The 18,375-nt window shown below is 39.2% G+C and overlaps 1 protein-coding gene across 1 annotated transcript; it reads right to left on the bottom strand.

The window, feature by feature from the left end:
- Positions 1-1,410: 1,410 nt before the first annotated feature.
- On the bottom strand, positions 1,411-16,389 carry LOC139463790 (E3 ubiquitin-protein ligase NRDP1-like). The gene is made up of 8 exons (XM_071245099.1): positions 16,294-16,389; positions 13,873-13,967; positions 12,745-13,044; positions 10,853-10,984; positions 10,548-10,627; positions 9,228-9,469; positions 7,812-7,944; positions 1,411-7,266 (listed from the first exon to the last, which is right to left on the bottom strand). The coding sequence occupies exons 2-7, from the start codon at positions 13,960-13,962 to the stop codon at positions 7,841-7,843; spliced, it is 948 nt and encodes a 315-aa protein (XP_071101200.1). The 5' UTR covers positions 13,963-13,967; positions 16,294-16,389; the 3' UTR covers positions 1,411-7,266; positions 7,812-7,840.
- Between the last annotated feature and the right edge of the window lie 1,986 nt (positions 16,390-18,375).

Genomic DNA, 18,375 nt, shown 5'->3' with positions numbered 1-18,375 from the left:
ACATTTTTCAAACATCATGTAAAACAGAATAGGAAGTTATTTTTACAAACCAGACTATGATTTACTGTACATTTATGATTAAAATATTATATATGTACAGAGCTACCAATACTCATGTTCAATGTCAGTCATAGGAAACTTCCTGTCATGTGTAGCAATATGCCTGTGATCAGAACAGAAGAAACGAAACATCTTTTGGAAAGTCTCGTAGTTCCATAATTATTGACACAATTAAGAGTATTTCAGAGCATGATCCACTTTCCATTTATGTATATACACAAACTTTATCAGAATGATACTTCAAGTGGATATCATGATTCTCAAACAAAATGAATTGTCCATTAAAAAAGTCTTGGAACAGTCTTTAAAGCGTCAGTGAATTGGCCTTATACAGAAGGCAGCCATTTTGCAGCTGAGAAAGAAACTGAGCTGCATAAGGCAAACCAGTTGTTGATAGTGTGAGCAGCCATCCAAGTACAATTCACTCTCAGTCCTTGATAACCCCTAATTTAGATATCCATTGGGAAACTTGAAACCTACTCCAAGAATGCCACCATGAGATATTTCAAGACCAGATGAAACAATAATAAGATTCTGGCCTCTCTCTGAGTGAAAAACATATTTCATCCTCATTTCTTATCAAAATAATTCTGGAGGTGGAACATTACTTTTGAACAGTTCTTTCCCAGGAGATGTCCCAGCAGGACATTGCAACACAAATTCATCACACAAACCATCTCTGTGAACTCACACAAGAATCTTGACATAAAGGTCACGTCTTTTCCTCTCGTTCAGAATTCAAGCACTTTTCGAATGTAACACACAATAGCTGTATTCAATGAATATAATAATCTAGAAAAATCAACATTTTGGTCTGAAAGCACTTCTCATAATGAACTACCATGGTTACTGGATACTGCAGTACCAACAAAACAAAGCATCCAAGGCTATTATCCAGAAACACCTCACATGATAACAACAACGCACATGCATCAAACTTCTAATATGAAAATGAAAAGAAAAACACAAGTTGTTTTTTCAAAAAGCATTCACATTCATGTAATGTACAAATATCAATCCCAACTTAAGGGTCATTAATGTTATCTCATTGAAAGTGTACCAACCCAAACAGTGCACCATCTTGTTGAGAGTACCAACCCAAACAGTGCACCATCTTGTTGACCGTACCAACCCAAACAGTGCACCATCTTGTTGACCGTACCAACCCAAACAGTGCACCATCTTGTTGACAGTACCAACCCAAACAGTGCACCATCTTGTTGACCGTACCAACCCAAACAGTGCACCATCTTGTTGACCGTACCAACCCAAACAGTGCACCATCTTGTTGACAGTACCAACCCAAACAGTGCACCATCTTGTTGACCGTACCAACCCAAACAGTGCACCATCTTGTTGACAGTACCAACCCAAACAGTGCACCATCTTGTTGACCGTACCAACCCAAACAGTGCACCATCTTGTTGACAGTACCAACCCAAACAGTGCACCATCTTGTTGACCGTACCAACCCAAACAGTGCACCATCTTGTTGACCGTACCAACCCAAACAGTGCACCATCTTGTTGACAGTACCAACCCAAACAGTGCACCATCTTGTTGACCGTACCAACCCAAACAGTGCACCATCTTGTTGAGAGTACCAACCCAAACAGTGCACCATCTTGTTGAGAGTACCAACCCAAACAGTGCACCATCTTGTTGACAGTACCAACCCAAACAGTGCACCATCTTGTTGACCGTACCAACCCAAACAGTGCACCATCTTGTTGACAGTACAAACCAAATCATGTTAGTAACAAGCTAGTTAACTGCCATTAAAAATGATAATCTTTCAGGATTGTTCATACTAATCAACACTTGTAGCTTGATAACATACATGACCAATACTTGCCTTCTACCAATGACATTAATTCTGTTCACTGTAACAGAGAAAGCTTAGCCAGACCTTTGCTAATATCACAGGCACCTGTGGTGTTGCTTGCTGGAAGAACAAGGGGGTGTCCTGCCCTTTTTGTGTCTTTGTTCACTGGGGTAGTGTGAACCCCCTCCCCCTTTTTCAAAATGGCTTCATCTCACCTTCCTCTGTTGTTGCCGCATTACATGTCGCGGAGTTAGGAGAGAGGTAATCTGACCTTAAGAGTATCTAAAGACATGACATTATTCAAAACAAGTTAACAATGAGAGGGTAACATTTAAATGATAATGAAAACCTGTATTAATATCATGATTATTCTGCCAGTTTTATCTGGCATTCCCATGATTGTGACTCCCCTCCTTGTCTATCTGATTTTTGTTACTGACCCCACAGCTAAACCCACAGTCAAGAACTGAATCTCTAATCTTCGAACACTTTTGGCCAATGTTCCATGCATCTGGTCCATTGAACCCATGTAACCCTGTAACAGAGTGGAATGTTGTTTTCCCAATGGAGCTGCAGACATCAAATATGTTTAAACTTACACAAGTGATGCCAATAATATAATGCCAAAGGAACATATACGCCTTGTTTGGAGGACTGTTCATCTAAAAACACTTCTATCACACTAGGCACAAGGCTCCTTCCCCTTATACAGTAATGGGATTTGGCTGGCAGCACATTTAGCCATATCTACTTCTCCTAACATAAAAAACATGATCATATGATGGCTAGTATTATCGATGTGATAAACCAATCCGATAAACTTTATAATGAACCAACCAAGTTTACTTCAAGCTCCACACATTGGTGCAATGCCTTCTTTCTCAATAAACTACTGACTAATATTCCCATTATACTTAGATAACAGATTGCTTAGATAACAGATTCCCAAGGTGGTGCAATATTTCTGTGGACCAACATGGCTACCAGTCATTTGGCACAATACCCCGGGTATGATAATTTCGGCATTTCACTCAAACATTGAATTTGTATGTGGTTTTTAAAGCTACATTATTGAATAAACCCAAGTTTTAAACATCCATTACTTTAAGAGTGACATTATCAGATACATAGATTGTTACCTTTGCATGTTTCTGTATCTTAAATATCATATATATGGAATATAAAATATTTATATTGCTGGACGAATGCTTTCAGAATACAGCTTTAATTCCTAATTCATGATATATAAATGCTCGCCTAATCCAATTATTATTACTCATATTACAATATGAAAACACACCTGGCTGAACAGAGTGATAACTGAACACAATGTTCAGGGTACAGGGCACTCCTTCACGAGGAATGGCTCATAATGGTCAGTAATTGAGTGAGTATGGTTTTACACCGCTTTTAGCAATATTCCAGCAATATCACGGCAGGGGACACCAGAAATGGGCTTCACACATTGTACCCATGTCGGGAATCGAACCCGGGTCTTCGGCGTGACGAGGGAATGCTATAACCACTAGGCTACCGCCCCATTCCACAAGAGTGAAAAACATCACTGTAGGTTAAATTGTGCACCGACATACTGAAACTTGAGTACAAAGCTTTCCTTCTGGAACATCCTGTCTTAACCACTGCAGAAACATTCATGTTGGCTAACTAGGTGGAATAAACATCTCAATGGATAATGCGGAAGGCAACAAAAATTCCAACAAGTCAATTATTTTCAGCCATCACAGCAGAAGAATAACTGGTTGAAGAAATATTGTGGTAAGTGATTTCTAATTACATCCACATTATGAGCCTGACAATGACTAAGTAACGTCCATTGAGTTGTGAATGTAATTCCAATTGGCACAGTTTCTGACATCTTTTGGGGCAGTTGGGTAGTCTAGTGGTTAAAGTGTTCGCTCATCATGCCGAAGACCCCGGTTCAATTCCCAACATGGATACAATGTGTGAAGCCCATTTCTGGTGTCCCCCGTCGTGATATTGCTGGAATATTGCCAAAAGCGACGTAAAACCATACTCACTCACTCACTCGCTCCCTCTGACATCTTTCAGACCTCTACTCAAGTTTTTCGGTCAAGATGATTTTGTCTTAACCTACAGAGTTTATTCAGGGAAAGTTAATGCAAGGATAAGTGTTTCAACTGTTCATAAACCCTGAGAAGAAGATGAATTGTAAACAAGATCACATCCTGCATACAGAGGACCTCATTTCTAAATGCAAATCAATATGTTGTCTGAAATGCAATGTAAGCACTCTGAAATGACAGTTCTTCTGTAAATACAACTTCTATTACAAGCAGCGACTTGGTTTTGGGGTAGATTCTTACAACCTTATCAGCAAACGCTTGTCTACACCAAAACAAAGTTATCTAAGCTATAATATAGAATTTGTTTGTTCATACAAACTTGTACTTGTTCACCTCGCCAACTTCTAAATTCAATCAAGGTGTATGGTAAATGAAACAACATAAAACAGTCTCACATCGCACAAAAACTGAACATATATATTTTGAAACTGTACAAGATAAATAAGTCAACACAAGCTACATTTAAACTGAGAATACAATACAACACAATACAAAAGAATGTACAGGACTGGACTAAACAACTGAAGTGTACATGTTTTGCTTGGATTAAATGTTAAATATCACATTCACTTGTCAATTTCCTTTTCTCAACACTGGACCTTCAGTGTGAAACTAAAATAAATCAAAAGGCATTATTCTAAGGCCAAACTGAAAATATACTTGCAATACATGTATTCCAATAAACCTAAAACAAATGACTACTTATTTGATCCATACTTGAATTTGCAATTTGAACATAAGCAAACAAATATAAATTAAATATGGCCTCAGGATAGCTCCCCATTTTCCTTAGTACACTTAGGCTTTGTCTTCAAGCAACGATGAATGAAAGTATTCTTGTATCATGTGTATTGGGTGTAAATGTTCAAAAATATAGTCTACTGATTCAGTATTGAACCAAACAGGCACTCAAGTGTCTTCCTTCTCTACCATATGCCTTCAGAGTCCCATTTCAAACAGTAATCTTAGCGCTAAGACGATTTTAACTCTAACACTGACTTGGGAAAGTCATATCAGTACAAGCCTATTGTGTAATGGGGACCAGGTCATAAGTCAAACCTTTTCAGTCTCCAGGGAGAATACCTTGTTCTGAACAGCCTAAGACGTGTTTGCATGCAGATGACAATTCGATTACACAAAGTCTCAATTAGTCATACTTACATGCAAGGGACCAGTCTATAATATGAGGTGACGGGTGGGAATTAAAACAATTAGGGTACACATAAAGACATGAAATACAAGGAGCAACCACAAAAAAATGAATAAAAAACGAAAGTGTTCTTATCAAAACCAAAAAAGAGTCATGTCCTCAAATGGGTAGTAAGAAAAGTCCAAAGCATATTCACTATAAAAAAAAAATATTGATAGAAAAGACAACATGATAACATGAAGGGCTCTTTCAATATTATCTAAACCCTGCCCATAAAAATTTCCTCCATTATTAATGGACGGTCCCTAATACAAACATCACCTAGGAATGTACTTGATTGATTTGTTGGTTCAATGGACAAAGACAAATGAAATTTGCAAAACATTACCTAAAAAGCATGAAACATAAACATGAAACACTACTTTTACATGCCCAAATACTAATCATGGACTCATTGTCATACAATCCACATAAAGCACTAGTTTACAGCAGAAATTCCAAAGTGTGCATCATTATATAGGTCTGTACATCATCTAGCATCACTTGTATCACAATCAAGAAACAATCGTTATTAGCTATACAACACAACCCTGCTTGGACTAGCACATCGTAATCAGACTCGGTCTATGTCAGATCTTGAAGACATTGGTCTGAAGGTGTCCTCACAGAAACAGAGAGGATTCTTTCCACATGGAAGTTGTCTTAAAAACCTGAAGCAAGAGTGAGTAAGGTGGGTTTAACGTTGGTTTGAACAGCATTACAGTTATATCACGGCATGTCAGCTTAATGTGGGAGGAAAGCCTGAAGTGATGCAGGTCTCAGACGTTTACCACTTCAATGAAACCCACGAGCACGAGTATGGTGCTGACAGACCTAGAACATAAAAGGGGCGAACTGGGATTTGAACTCATAAGCACAGACTTCTGGTGTGCCAAAGGGGTGCAATTCTGCGTAGACTAGGCCACCCTACCCCTACAATGTGACCTGCTGGTGAGTGTCAGAGAGTGCTTTGTAAGTATATGACTGTATAATGCTGAGACGGCTGTACCCAACAAGAGACTGACTCCAACTAAAACTACCAGTAACTTCATCACCTATGTGTTGCATCCAGGGACCAGGATGTCCTCAAACAAGGAAACAGGCATTTGTCTAGTCATGCCAGTGAACAAACAATGGGCAAACTGGGACAAATGTGATACAATTTGCATGTCAGTTTGTGTATCGTACCAAATGAGAAAAGCTAATACCTATTATTGAAATGTATTAAATCCTTAAAAAGCACTAGTTAACTGCAAAAATTGCAAATGTACATGGACATATAGGTCTGTTTTAATGTTTAGGTTCCATTAAAATTTAGTATTTCCAAAAAAATAGAAAATAAGAGAAGTGCATCATATTTAATTGATAAACATTCAGTGTCAACACGGTAATGAATGTGTTTAAGATATCAAATGTATTTTCTTTTATCATTCATTTCTGATTAATAAACATCCTGAGTAAACATGGTACGGGATATGTCTAAAATAGCAAACATATTTATATGCACTGATCATGCAAAAAAAATCATTCGCTACATAACAAGTTGTACATCTAAATAATACCCCTTACATACCAATGCTTGTTCCTAAAACTCTAAATGATATTTATAATACCTCTACAATATCTCCTTCTCTGCAGAGACAATCCGACAACCTCTAAACTGAAACTGTGACAAGAGAAGCTAAGGTGGGCAAAATGCTATTTGTCAGTTTACTCAAATCCTAGGACACAGGACAGCCTGGCTGTTAAAGATTCACCCCATCACATTGTTTCCCTTTAACATGTTTAATAGACAATCATGCCCTTTGGATGCAACACACATCTGGGCAAATCCCCAAGTGGAAAGAACCAGGTGACATTTGGCAAACAGACTGAACAAGGCAGGAGACTCAGGGCCCCGAGGAGTGACAGTAGACCATGCTGAGTGCAGGGTGTGTGAAGGACATCCATCTTAATGAGAGTTCATAACCGGTTAGTGACTGGCCTCCGCCAGCCTGCTGTTAACATGGACAGAGTGTGCATCCGGTTGGTCTTCACAGGTAGAAGTACATCACAGAGATCAAAGATGTGGTTCTTCCTTCAAATATCTGAAAAGGAAGAATATTTCACAATGAAGTTCGCAGAATGTAGTCAACGAGAATTGTCTTATCTATCTATCAGGGGCCCCGTTCCCCAAAGAGGCGTAGCGGCTTGACTATCATAAGCCTATATTTAAGTATGGAAGTTATGATCATCTCAGCGCTAAGATCGTTTTGTGAAATGGGTCCCAGTTTTGTAACACCAATAAAGTGAAGGGTAAGCATTTTACAGATATTCTCAATAAGTGCACCTGTTAACTCTACCACAGTAAGCTAATGGCAAAGGACTGTACATGGTGTACCTGGGTATCAAATTTCAAAAAATTAAAGTCATAGTCTTAAAAATGTTATAAATACATGTACAAGAATATTTATAACTGGTTATAAGAAAAGTAGAAACTAGATAATGCAGATGGCCTATTCTTGAGCTTCACTTCCACTAGTCAGTACATTCATGACTTCATAAAAATAAAGGTATTGGAAACTATTTTCATCCAAACTGTTTATGAAATTGCTAAGCAATGATTACCTAGCTTCAACAATGCCTCACGTACCTTCATTAAAGCTATAGCTGAGCAGAGAATCATTCTACTCCATGAGCGAAGATCATGACTAGCCCCGGCTCCATAATCAGGTCCTCCGGCATATGCTGGTTCTCACACGCCATCACCACCACCGCCTGTTTGCCTGCACAAACACAGTGTTACAGTGTTAACACCTTTTCAACCATAACTTTTACTAAAATATTGTACAGCACCAATCGCTTGGGCCAATAGAAACATAAAAGTGGTGGCAGGATCAAACTTCACTCGCTTTTGTCTAAGGGGCCAGTAAATTGGTCGAAAGAAGCAGGGAAAATCAGGATGTAGTGGATGAGCGATAAACATGCCATTCTAACCAGGACAGTTAGTCACGCTGGTCAGGACGCCAAAATGATGGCTTACAAAGCCACTGAATATCAAAAGTCGTCACTGAGTAGCGAGTATGTTTGAAATGTGTAAACACTTCAGAGGATCTGTTTTCGAAATGACCCCAAAACCCAAAATGTTTTGTCCTTGTTAGATAAATGCTTAGTTCATGAAACACACACTGGACATGAGGTGTGAACAAAGTCAGACACTCCCCTCACCAATCAACTAGGAAATGAATGAAGTTTCATTAAATCCTAGACAAACTTATCATATGATCATCACCAAAAATCAACTGCATTCAGTCCATGCATCCTTCAATATAGTGGTGGATACATAATGTTCACTGTCAAAATCTACATGTTGCTGGACAGCATCAGGTGTCCCCTCCAGATTGTACCCTGGTTTGAATTTAAAATACAAGCTGCTATTTTTGTAATATCGAACATGATGAACACAAATTAGAATGTTTCCAACACACTGCAGACCTTGACTATTGAAGACTTCCCATGTACTGCTATTCACATGACTGCATCTTAACTAAAATACAAGCTAAAAATGCACTGAAAATTTATGATTAGAACAAGTGCGTTGAGCATGTTAACAAGTTATGGTACACTCTGTCTAAATGCCACTGTGTAAATACCTAAATACCTGGCTTGTCAACTGGCAACAAAAATTCCAAAACGGCCTCCCATAATAAATTAGTTTTGGAGGGATTTCAGATCATTTTATTTTCTAAGACATTGAGTCATTGACTTATTTTATCAAAAAATGTTTATTCAAATTTGATATTGATACATATAAATGTCTCATCAAAGTTGATACTTTTCTTGAAAATGTACTAATGTCATTTGTAACTTGCAAGATCAACATGATCAAGGCATGCCATGTCTGTACACATGATAAATGAATGAAGTGTCATAAAATCATTTTATATATTTTCAAACAATTATTACAAAGCAAACACAATATCCAATACACAACATGAACAAAGCACACTGAAAAAAAAAAGTCAAAAACAAAAAAATGTGATAATTTCAAGTAATTTTAACCACTTACCCGGAATTCTCTTTGTTATATAATTTTCATACTGCCGTCTGTTTAACTGTCGAGTTTCTAGTGTACTGAGCCCCGTTGGCCACCTCCTCTCATGGGCGTTCTCCATCAGCTCGTTGACTATATGTGTGGGGCAGCCACTGTCAATCAGCGCCCTCTTGATGACAGCTTGTAGCACAGCATCGGGGGTAGATATCATTCCACCCCACCGCGTCACCCGGGCTGCCTGGAGGCTACCCACCCACCTGAAAATGTTTCAGGGTCAGAATGTTTCACAGTACATGGTCAGAATATTCCTCTGAATATGGTGACATTGTTTCACATATTCACAAGACAAATAGTTCATTATATATACAATGAGCAACTTTAAACTTTGAACAGTTTTCCAGTTATATGACAGTGTGTCAGTGATGTGTGGGAGGAATACCGAAGTAATGCAGGACTCAGGCGTTTACCACATTGGGGAAGCTCATGGGTGTGGTGCTGACAAACCTAGAAACAAATTTGGATTCGAACCCACAACCATAGTTTTCTGGAGTGTACAAGGGATGCAACTCTGTACAGCAAATTAAGGAGCCTTAGACAACTGGGCCATTGGTGCCCCTCATTACACACAGTCACTGATAACTTATAACTAGCTAGACTTTTAATACAAGACACTGGCCCTTACATGGTTTGTCTTCTTCCAAAACATTTCATGGTCAATATGCCTAGATGCAGGAGGCAAATTACAAATTTTATCAGGGATGATTCGAGGTTCATGTCCAAGTAAAACTCTTGAAAGAACAGTTTTAACTAGGCCACAAAACAAAATGTTGTCAAATATATGTTTCCAATTAACCACTGAATTCCATAAATATCAATTTTTTAACTGTTTCAAAACTTTGTAATGTTTAAGGCATTCTTATTCGTACAACAAAGAGCAAACTGGTATGAGCTTTGGCTGAACAATAGATCAGTTCCATTGGGAAATGGGAAACCACTGATTTCATTAACTTCCATCTATCTCATAATTCTTAATGCCATTATCATGACAGGGGACACCAGAAACGGGCTCCACGCATTGTACCCACATGGAGAATCCAACACCGACCTTCAAAGTGACAAGGGAACAAATTAACCACAAGGCAACCACACCACCCTCATGTTATCATGGAATAATTTCAGATGCACCTTGTACCTGAATATGCCTGATGCTGGGATGTGTTCAGTTGAATTGTGTTTTGGAAGCTGGAAACTTTGTTCAAGCACAGTGTGAGACAGGATGAATTATAACATGTACATTATGAAAAAGTCTTAATTGTGATTGAAGAGGCAGTTTACCTGATGACATCTTCGTTCTCCATGGTTGCCTGAATTTCTCTCATCCGCGGATTAGACACACGCATTGATCTCATGTACTCCTGCAAGAATACATTGTTATTATTTTTAATAACATTCACATCAAGTTAGCTTTCTGGTGACAATTATTTGTCATATTCACAATATCAAACTGTTATTTGAAAATCAAATAATGGGTGTTTAAAATTCCACATTTATGACATGGTCAAAGGGTGTTTTTCCCATAAATTATCACTACATTAGTCCTACATTCGTTAATTGACATCCTACAACATGTGGAACTGTACCTTCAAGAGTTGTATTTCTCGTTTTTGTTCATTCAGGGCCAGTTTCTGTTCAGCGTTCTCAGACTGCATCTCCTGCATCTTCTGCTGAAGCTGCATCACGATATTGCGCAGCTCTCGAGTGCAGTTGTGGTCCTGGGTACAAAAAACAGCCAAACCATTAACAAAATACTTACACTGTCATCACCTCACTTCCAGCAATATCTCGATGTCCAATTGATAACTGAGTCTGACCAGAAGCAAACCAGAGGTTGACGACTAATCAAAGAACTATGTCATGGGCATGCTGTCAGAACAGAACTTTATCACTTCCAGCAATATCTCGATGTCCAATTGATAACTGAGTCTGACCAGAAGCAAACCAGAGGTTGACGACTAATCAAAGAACTATGTCATGGGCATGCTGTCAGAAATGAACTTTATTACACTCAGAATGCTATCAGCAGCATAGCATTCCCTGTATATTATTTAGTAGAGAGCGAGAGAGAGAGAGAGAGAGAGAGAGAGGGAGAGAGGGAACTGAACCCATACTAAGGAGCGATATAAAGAGAGAAGCAGGGAGAGAGAGAAAATTGAAACCTATACAAAGGAAAGTTAGAAAGAGAGAAGCAGAGAGAGAGAGAAAGAGAGAAAATTGAACCTATATGAAGGAGAGAGTGAGAAAGAGAGAAGCAGAGAGAGAGAATTGAACCCATACGAAGGAGTTAGAGAGAAGCAGAGAGAGAAAGAGAGAGGGAGAGAGAATTGAACCCATACAAAGGAGAGAGTTAGAAAGAGTGAAGCAGAGAGTGAAAATTGAACCTATACAAAGGAGAGTTAGAAAGAGAGAAGCAGAGAGAGAGAGAATTAAACCCATACGAAGGAGAGAGTTAGAAATAGAGAGAGAGAGAAACAGAGAGAGAGTATTGAACCAATACGAAGGAGAGAGTTAGAAATAGAGGAGCAGAGAGAGAAAGAGAGAGAGAGAGAATTGAACCTTTACAAAGGAAAGAGTTAGAAAGAGAGAAGCAGAGAGAGAGAGTGAGTGAGTGAGTGAGTATGGTTTTACGCCGCTTTTAGCAATATTCCAGCAATATCACGGCGGGGGACACCAGAAATGAGCTTCACACATTGTGCCCATGTCGGGAATCGAACCCGGGTCTTCGGCGTGTCGAGCGAACGCTTTAACCACTAGGCTACCCGACCGCCCTCAGAGAGAGAGAGAGAGAGAGACAGAATTGAACCCATACGAAGGAGAAAGTTAGAGTGAAGCAGAGAGAGAGGAAATTGAACCTATACAAAGGAGAGATTAGAAAGAGAGAAGCAGAGAGAGAGAAAGAGAGAGAGAATTGAACCCATACAAGGCATTAATACAACATAAATCCACATGTTATGGGTTTTTGAATGCTGAAAAACATTCATAGATTTCTCACCAATAACATGAACAACTATAAAACATCTCATTCACTTATAGGCTAAAAGACAACATCACTTTTAGGCTAAAAGACAACAAGCCAGCATCTGAGTATTTACAATATATGTGTGACGCCACACCCCTCGTCATATTGCAAGTATTCGTAATAGAAACTGTATGATGTCCGAAAACCTATGATCCGACAATAATAGTTCTGTGTCATGAATAATAGTAGTAAAGGCATAAATGATGCTGATGCTCTGATCGAAAACAGGACGATCCGCGAAGGTTGTCCAGAAGCAAGATAATATTTTTCTGAGTATTTTTTTAACAATCTTTGATTATATTTTAATGTGGAAGATATTTTCCGAAGACTACTGTTTTAAAAAACATGATTTTTCACATTTCTGTGGAGATTTCACATCCCTGGATACCTATGGGATGACAAGTGAAAGCTTTTAACAAAGGGTTTGCCCCACCATCCTGTCTGCATGTGTCTCACCTTGAGTTCATCTTTAGGGATGATGAGTCCACATCCCTGCTCACAGTGTACAGGCTTCTTCGGGTTGTGTTCACACTCCTGCACGTGACTCTGCAGCAGGTCCAGCTTGACCACCGCCGTGCAGCCATAGCTGGCATTGTCGCACTTGATGTGCAGGCGCGACAGCAGGTTTCGCAGTATCCGGGGCACCTGCTTCAGCTGGTTGGATGTGATAGGACTTCGATCAACAGGGCAGGTTGGCTGGCGGGTCAGCCATTCATGGATGCAGCCAGCACAGAATGCATGTTCACATTGTGGTGCCTGGAACACATTCATATAGCAGTTTGGGACATACAGTAAAATACTGAACTTAATTCAGCATGTGAGTTAACATTGGATAACTCTTGGATTTCAGATGATGAAGCTTCATGGACTTAGCACAACAGTGTTACACCATGCATATTGAGGCCCTCATGGTCTTGTATTATTTAGGTAAGTAGTAAAACTTGTATAAGATTAAAGAGGCCCATAACTCGAGTGAATGAGTGAGTAGGGTCAAACTATGCTTTGAACATCTTCATGAGGCAAAGGAGTTAACTGACTATAAAAGTCCAGGTTCCACCCTTGCCAAAATAGGCTGCAATTTCTGGGCTCAATCGTAGCGCCACCAGTGGTGACTATGAGTTATGTCAGATTCCACCTCTTATATTACTTGCATTTGCTTAAAACAAAATGGCAGGGCCCAGTCAAGAATTCTGATAAATACTCAAAATCTGTATTGTAATAAAACGTGTCTTACTTCGCCAAGTGCATCAAATCACATGAGCACCTTGATTAGAAACAAGAAAAGATTAGGAAAATATCTGTGGATGCCAAGTTAGAACATGCTTTGCAAATCCTGCAATGGACCAAAATCTGCACTGCATTTTACAAACCGAATGTCAATTTCGCTGTGATTTATTGGCTATGCACAGACTCGTTAGTACAGCCAAAATATATCTCCATAATTCCTGGCTAGTTTGGTAAGGGTGGAAACTGGATTTTCATAGTCAGTTAAGGTATCATAAGGACTAGTCAAGATCAAAACATTTTGTCTTCATACAGCATGGCATAGTAAACTAAGTACACCATGTACAAATGTACATGTACCTGTAGGGGTTCCTCCAACACTCCACTGCAGATGGGGCAGATCAGCTCCTCGTCTACATCACCCTCAAACCGCACCACCTCATAACCCATCTCGCCTGCAACATACACCAACTGTTAACTTGTATCACGTAAAAATGAAAAGGAAAAATTGACAAAGAACTGCAAAATCAGTAAGCAAACCAATTAAATAAGAATACCTACAAGGTGATTTACAAGGCTTAAATAGAAACTGTGCATATGATAAAATTATTAGACAGTATTACTGAAACCATAGCAACAGGTGGTTCTCACATCAAACATATCCCACATTGAACTGATAAGGATGCCAGTCATGATGTCATTCAGTGAAAACAGACATCACATGTTGTAGCTACCCAAGAAGATCCCGGTTAGAATAGGTCTTCAGCAACCCAAGCTTGTCGCAAGAGGCAGCGTTAAAAATTGGCACAGTTCCTATAGTCCTTGCCAAACTGCCCAATAGTTAAGGTATCATAAGGACTAGTAGAAATTTGCCCTTTTAAGAGCTTTGCTATATTTTTTGTAATCATAATAAGGACTAGTGGTCTAAAACTGTTGGACTCTTAACGCTGAAGAGGCCACTAATGGGATCAGGTGGTCAGGCTTGCCGACTTGGCTGATGCATGTCACATAATCCCAATTGTGTGGATTGTTGCTCATGATATCAATCACTGGATTGTCTGGTCAAAACTCACTTATTTAGAGTCTGTCGTCATATAGCAAGAATATTGATGTGGCGTTGAACATCAAACAAACAAAACAAACATTATACTCATGTTCAGTGAGTTATCTAGGTCTGTCTCCTGTTTATTATAATCACCATTCTAAAATATTAAAAAACCTGGATTCATTTGCAACTAAAGCTTTGCTCTGAACCTGATGCAAATAACACAACACTAAACACTCCCTGAATCAAGTTAGTCTCCTAAGCATGATGAGCAAGAGAGTTCAAGGCGATGGTGGTGACATCACGTCAGATAGAAAGCCTGGATAGAGAATAGGTCCTGGGTATATGTCATAATCAGATTCAAGATTATTGCACTTGTATAGTATTATTTATATATGCACACCCTCTGGGCAGATGCTCTACCACAAGACCACAAAGGTGGTCTCATTTCCTCCAGAAGCAGAAACCATGAAGCACTCCATCCAAAGGACACCATCAATGAGACACTCACAGCCAACTTCCCCATGTGTTCATCATGCTTGGAGAGAAAAATCGCAGACTCATATGTTTCTGAATGTCGTGTGGGTAGTATGATCATCCTTTCCTTTTCTTTATATTTTTACACAAGACGTTGTTTCAAATTATTCCAACTGTAAAACCAAATGCTGAATTTGTTTGTTTACATTTGCCTTATGTGTTTCAGAAAATATGATCAGGCCTTAAGTGAGAGAGTATGGTTTTACATCACTTTTAGCAATATTCCAGCAATATCACGACGGGGGATTCCAGAAATGAGCTCCATACATTGGACCCATGTCGGGAATTGAACTCGGGTCTTCAGCATGACGAGCGAACGATTTAGCATGTTTAGTTTAACCACTGGGATACCCAACCGCCCCTATCAGCCCTTAAAAGTTCGACTTTTATCATATAATGATATATGACATGGTGTTGCACACTCTGTAACGACTTGAATGAAACCAATGACGATGATAAGCAGCAGTTCTAGATTCAATAAACTGAGATGTAAAAACTATTCTAGTCTACTCTGAAATAACATTGGCCACCCCAGCCCACCCCCCGGACGACATGATGCCGATCCTGTTCGGTGGTATTCTGGAGGCTGCAGTGCAGTTGGCTGTATGCCATGAAAAGTTTATCTAGTACTCAGATGGCAATATCTTCATGTTGAAATTTATTTTTCGTCTTAGTTTTGCTTGCAAAGAATGACTAATCAAAACCTACTTAGCCCTAAAGTTTATGAGCTCTCATAGTCATACATACAATGTGAAAGTCTCAAACTAATTTATTTGTACCAGCTATGTACACTGATTACTTAAATTGAATGCGAAGATAAATTAAGTTGCATGCCGGGTGGCTAGAGGGAGGGGGTTGGCACCTTCAGACCTGTGTCTGCTGTAAAACCACTCGGTGTTTGTGTCGGGACGACCGACAGTTGAAATCTTTGAACAAGTTGACTGGAGCCTGTTGAATAATTGTACCCTCCATACTGAGAACTGTCATATTTTTTATTTGAAATAACTGTTCTGGCTCACTCAAATACACAATCACAACACCCGGTAATAGAAAAATAGTTTTAAAGATACCGTGATTGGTGTTAAAAAAAATGCCTCGCAAGTGTCAACATGGTAAACAAAGGCACCTTTTCTGTTGAACAAAAAACATAAACATTGAATAAGGACTACAGTCATATATGTACGTCATCGATATGTTACCATCAAAGAAAGCTTCCAATCCCGTTCCAACTACAATTGTTGCGAATACTTTCCGTCTTTGGCGACCTGTGGCTCTCCAGACGGAAACTGTCTCACTTCCTTGAAAGTGCGCAGACTCACAACCAAGGGCGAATAACCCTATTCTTGGGAATTATCTCCCCTTTGACCATTTGAAAACAAAGCTGATGCCTATTCATGTCCACAGAGACCATATAATAGATTATATTGTATAGTCTCTGATGTCCATAATAAGGTCGGACATCGCTGTAAGAAGCAAGCAATAAAAATCGTTCTGGTCGTTCTACCTATTATTGTTTTATAAAGAACATTATTTCAATCACCCCAAACTTTCAAAATTTCTCTCCGCTAGAATATATAGCAAGTGTGTGTGTACTGGTGGCACCAGGCTGTAAAGGCACCGATTTTCTCAGGTGAAAACGGCACCTCATATTTTTAAGACCGATGTTTATAGTCCTACATACGCTTTATTCATTGGTGATGTTCATTTATTCTTTATCCTTTTTATTTATCATTGTAATATATCACTACAAGGATCTGTCATCTGACAATGTCTCATAGATTTCACATTCCACGGAATTTGATGACACTGATCCATGAACCAAAGAGAATATAAAAGATTTATATTAAAATTATGTACTGCGATGAACACCAATGATGTTCGTGGAGGAGGAGTAGCGGTGATAGTCGTACTGACGTCATTTGATTCTGGTGTCATGGTAAGCAAGACGTTACATTGTTTGTAAAGCATTGTGATGCAATTTCATTATGAGATTACAGTTGTGTGCAAACATACGTTGTTGTGACGTCGCTGTTGTCTACTTTGACAAACAATCAAACGATGGAATAATTGGCGGGAACTAGCCAGTCAAAATTGTAACACTACTTGTATAGTTGAAATGGCAAATAGTGTTACAATAAACAAGGAGAATAAACTTATTATAGTGAGAATAGTACTGAAAATAAGTTCACGGAAGCTAATGAGTAATATGTTACGACACTTCACGCACCAAGGACACATTAAATGTGTGCTGTGCCTACCGAATCTTGTGGGGGAAAAAGGCATCTGCAGTTCGAGTGGTTAATATAAACCATCTTTTAACGTCTGGCATGATGCGGCCGATCCTCCGCTCTCCGGGCAGACGCTCTATCCACTACATCACGGAGGTGATCTCCAATAGCCCAAAACACTATTGCGATACGACTGTAATTGCGGTACAACCACAGCAGGTATTGGGATAGTGTGTATCTTTACCTTCATTATCTCGTGTATTATATTTCCAGTGTAGCACAGGCATATGTGGTACTGACAAACCACGAATCATAACCAGGGCGCATCTCGGATCCTTGCTGATCTAAGGGACGCTAATCTGCACAGCGAAATGCCATGGCTTAGACGACGACATCTGTGTAATTTGAAGTATTGCATGGTTTGTTTGTTTTGCTTAACGCCGCACGGGGCAATGTTCTGCTAAGTGATGACCGCCTGTAAATATTCAAGTCTGGTACAGACACATAAGTGACTGTAATGAGCGTTCACAATCCAACGCTGTCGAGGTGTGGATGTCCCGGAATCGACCATGTCAGCCAGCCTTATATCCCGATATCCCGCTCCATTCAGTCGCCTCTTACAACACCTATAAGTAACATAAATAACAGTCAAATATGGTTTCATCATAGGCCACGGACTTCGTCAAACTCCGATATTTATGTTAGCCATATTTGAGCTCGAAAACTTGCATGTGTAAGAAATACAAGTTTAGGTGTCGGCCATGTCAGAACATTTTCACACCAATGTTTCAAAGTTTTCCACAACTTTAAATTTTACAGTTCCAACGGGTAAAAACCCAGTCCTCGTACTTCCATCTTCTATATAGATCAGAGGGGTACACAATGTACGTGATCTATACCTACCAACACGCATCTTAAACCAAAGTCTTATTATTTAACCGGCGATCCATTTGGTTAGCCATCTATCAAATTCAACAACTCTGGAGGATTATGTGTTTTAACAATTGAAATGAAACATAATGACGTAAATGAATTGGAATCTCTTATGACTAT

This window comes from Haliotis cracherodii, unplaced genomic scaffold, assembly GCF_022045235.1.
Source record: "Haliotis cracherodii isolate W230 unplaced genomic scaffold, xgHalCrac1.p SCAF_16, whole genome shotgun sequence".
In the NCBI taxonomy this organism is placed as follows: domain Eukaryota; kingdom Metazoa; phylum Mollusca; class Gastropoda; order Lepetellida; family Haliotidae; genus Haliotis; species Haliotis cracherodii.
The sequence above is the reverse complement of the archived record's forward strand: the minus strand, read 5'-3'. Positions and strand labels throughout refer to the sequence as shown.

What these genes read in the sequence shown, in the direction of transcription:
- LOC139463790 (XM_071245099.1), bottom strand. Translation starts at nt 13,962, where the DNA reads ATGGGTTATGAGGTGGTGCGGTTTGAGGGTGATGTAGACGAGGAGCTG. An exon ending in GAGAAATACAACTCTTGAAG is followed by an intron (nt 10,628 to 10,852) that starts GTACAGTTCCAC and finishes GTATTCTTGCAG; the next exon opens with GAGTACATGAGATCAATGCG. An exon ending in GAGAACGAAGATGTCATCAG is followed by an intron (nt 9,470 to 10,547) that starts GTAAACTGCCTC and finishes AAACATTTTCAG; the next exon opens with GTGGGTGGGTAGCCTCCAGG.